We start from the raw sequence: 3,914 nt of genomic DNA on the forward strand, positions 1-3,914 counted from the left end.
GAAAGAAAGAAAAGAAGGAAAGAAGAAATGATCGCTGGCTAGATTTTAGCCATTCCACAGTGTAAACATACTTCAAATATCATGGTGTACACAATAAAGACACAGTATTTATCTGTCAAAATAAAAGTAAATCAACTTTTAAAAGTAAAAGACAATACCTTCTTCACCATGGGATATACAATATATATAACAGCATTTCTGCTGGGTTTGTAGTGCGTGTGTGTGTCATGTTATTTTCTCTTTTTGGTAGAAACGTCAACCAGATGAAAGCAAAGAATGATACACAGATTTCAGAATTTCTTCTCCTGGGACTTTCAGAGGAACCAGAATTGCAGCCCTTCCTCTTTGGGCTGTTCTTGTCCATGTACCTGGTCACCATGCTGGGGAACCTGCTCATCATCCTGGCCACAATCTCAGACTCCCACCTCCACACTCCCATGTACTTCTTCCTCTCCAACCTGTCCTTCGTAGACGTCTGTTTTGTGTCCACCACTGTCCCGAAGATGCTGGTGAACATCCAGACACAGAACAAAGTCATCACCTACGCAGGCTGCATCAGCCAGATGTGCTTTTTCATATTCTTTGCAGGATTGGACCTCTTTATGCTGACCGTGATGGCCTATGACAGGTTTGTGGCCATCTGTCACCCCCTGCACTACACGGTCACCATGAACCCCAGGCTCTGTGGACTGCTGGTTCTGGCGTCCTGGATCACGAGTGCCCTGAATTCTTCGTTGCAAAGCTTAATGGTATTGCACCTTTCCTTCTGTGCAGACTTGGAAATTCCCCACTTTTTCTGTGAACTTAATCAGATCATCCACCTTACCTGTTCTGACACTTTTCTTAATGACATGGTGATGTATTTGTCAGCTGTGCTGCTGGGTGGGGGATGTCTCATTGGGATCCTTTACTCTTACTCTAAGATCGTCTCCTCTATACATGCAATCTCATCAGTTCAGGGGAAGTACAAGGCATTTTCCACCTGTGCATCTCACCTCTCGGTTGTCTCCTTATTTTATTGTACAATCCTAGGTGTGTACCTTAGTTCTGCTGCAACCCACAACTCACACTCAAGTGCTGCAGTCTCGGTGATGTACACTGTGGTTACCCCCATGCTGAACCCCTTCATCTACAGCCTGAGGAATAAAGACATAAAGGGGGCTCTGACACAATTCTTCAGAGGGAAAACAATAAAAGGGCTGTTTTCCAAGAAGGGCCTGTAATGCCACAACTCTAAGCCCCAGACCCAGAAACTATGATTTATTAGTCAGATGGTGGAAGTAGAAATGGCCCCTTCTGTTAATTTCTTGGAGTTTCAGATTCCATGATCTTAACTGCTTTATAAAACGTATGCATTTTCTTTAAGAAGCTTTCAGCTCTCAGATAGTCAACCATTTTCTCCTTTGTCATTTTCCTACTTTCCCAAAGTTATTCCCAGACTAAGGTCAGAAACAAGGTGGAGATTCCTGTTAGTCTCATGCAGTGGTGAGTTGCATTCACACAAAGAACCAAGAATGGCGACTATAAAAATTATTAATATACTCTTATTGTGGATGAATAGCTGAGACCACAGTTTTCTACATTCGTGTCTGTCATTTCTTTCTCTATCACTGCCTTAACTGCTCCTCCTCACAATGGTAAAGTTTAATATACTAGAGTGTTTATAGCCAGTAGTGGCATTTTATCCTCTGCATTAAGATCATGTTCTCTAGATGCAAATCAAAACCACAATGATATATCATCTCACACCAGTTAGAATGGTGATCGTTAAAAAGTCAGGAAACAACAGGTGCTAGAGAGGATATGGGGAAATAGGAAAACTTTTACACTGTTAGTGGAACTGTAAACTAGTTCAACCATTGTGGAAGACAGTGTGGCGATTCCTCAAGGATCTAGAACTAGAAATACCATTTGACCCAGCCATCCCATTGCTGTGTATATACCCAAAGGATTATAAATCATGCTGCTATAAAGACACATGCACATGTATGTTTATTATGGCACCATTCACAATAGCAAAGACTTGGAACCAACCCTAATGTCCATCAATGATAGACTGGATTAAGAAAATGTGGCCCATATATGCCATGGAATACTATGCAACCATAAAAAAGGATGAGTTTGTGTCCTTTGTAGGGACATGGATGAAGCTGGAAAACATCATTCTGAGCAAACTAACATGGGAACAGAAAACCAAACACCACATGTTCTCACTCATAGGTGGGAATTGAACAATGAGAACACATGGACACAGGGTGGGGAACATCACACACCGGGGCCTGTCATGGGGTGGGAAGACGGGGGAGGGATAGCATTAGGAGATATACCTAATGTAAATGATGAGTTAATGGGTGCAGCACACCAACTAGGCACATGTATACATATGTAATGAACCTGCAGGTTGTGCACATGTACTCTAGAACTTAAAGTAATGTGAGGAAAAGAAAGAGATCAGACTGTTACTGTGTCTACGTAGAAAGAAGTAGACATAAGAGACTCCATTTTGTTCTGTACCAAGAAAAATTCTTCTGCCTTGAGATGCTGTTAATCTGTAACCCTAGCCCCAACCCTGTGCTTGCAGAGACCTGTGCTGTGTTGACTCAAGGTTTAATAGATTTAGGGCTGTGCAGGATGCACTTTGTTAAAAAAAGTACTTGAAGACAGTGTGCTCGTTAAAAGTCATCGCCATTCTCTAATCTCAAGTACCCAGGGACACAATGCACTGCCGCTGCAGGGACCAGGAAAGCCAGGTACTGTCCAAGGTTTCTCCCCATGTGATAGTCTGAGGTACAGCCTCATGGGAAGGGAAAGACTTGACCGTCCCCCAGCCCGACACCCGTAAAGGGTCTGTGCTGAGGAGGATTAGCGAAAGAGGAAGGCCTCTCTGCAGTTGAGATAAGAGGAAGTCATCTGTCTCCTGCTCGTCCCTGGGAATAGAACGTCTCCGCGTAAAACCCGATTGTATGTTCTATTTACTGAGATAGGAGAAAACCGCCTTATGGCTGGAGGTGAGACATGCTGGTGGCAATACTGCTCTTTAATGCACCGAGATGTTTGTGTACGTGCACATCAAAGCAGAGCACCTTTTCTTAAACTTATTTATGACACAGAGATCTTTGTTCACATGTTTTCCTGCTGACCCTCTCCCCACCATTACCCTATAGTCCTGCCACATCCACCTCTCCAAGATGGTAGAGATGATGATCAACAAATACTGAGGAAACTCAGAGACCAGTGCCGGCGTGGGTCCTCCATATGCTGAGTGCCAGTCCCCTGGGCCCACTTCTCTTTCTCTATACTTTTTCTCTGTGTCTTATTTCTTTTCTCAGTCTCTTGTCCCACCCGACGAGAAACACCCACAGGTGTGGAGGGGCTGGCCACTCCTTCAAGTATAATTTTTAAAAAGATACATTAGGAATTTATTATGGTCAAGGATGAATGGCCCTTTTAAAAGGCCTGTAAAATATTCTCTGCCAGGAAAAGACATCTGTGAGGAAAGTAATCTATTGTTAAATAAAATGTTGAAATAAGAAGAAGAAGAAGAAAAAAGATCCTGTTCTCTAGTCATCTCCATGTCCACAATGCCTACTATATTTCTGATTAAAAACAAAGAAGACTCTGTAATCCCAGCACTCAGCATTTTGGGAGGCCGAGGCAGGCAGATCGCAAGGTCAAGAGATCGAGACTATCCTGGCCAACATGGTGAAACCACGTCTCTACTAAAAATAAAAAAATTAACTGGGCATGGTGGCACGTGCCTGTAATCCCTGCTACTCAGGAAGCTGAGGCAGGAGAATCACTTGAACCGGGGAGGCAGAGGTTGCAGTGAGCTGAGATCTTGCCACTGCACTCTAGCCTGGCAACAGAGCAAGACTCTGGAAAACAAACAAAAAAACAAACAAAAACAAAGAAGA

At 43.3% G+C, this 3,914-nt stretch overlaps 1 protein-coding gene across 1 annotated transcript; it reads left to right on the forward strand.

The window, feature by feature from the left end:
* The first annotated feature begins 263 nt into the window (after positions 1-263).
* Positions 264-1,223, forward strand: LOC114674167 (olfactory receptor 7A10-like). Its single transcript, XM_028840043.2, has one exon. It carries the CDS (start codon positions 264-266, stop codon positions 1,221-1,223), a length of 960 nt encoding a protein of 319 aa, XP_028695876.1.
* The last annotated feature ends 2,691 nt before the right edge of the window (positions 1,224-3,914 follow it).

Source organism: Macaca mulatta, chromosome 19 (assembly GCF_049350105.2).
Source record: "Macaca mulatta isolate MMU2019108-1 chromosome 19, T2T-MMU8v2.0, whole genome shotgun sequence".
Lineage (NCBI taxonomy): Eukaryota > Metazoa > Chordata > Mammalia > Primates > Cercopithecidae > Macaca > Macaca mulatta.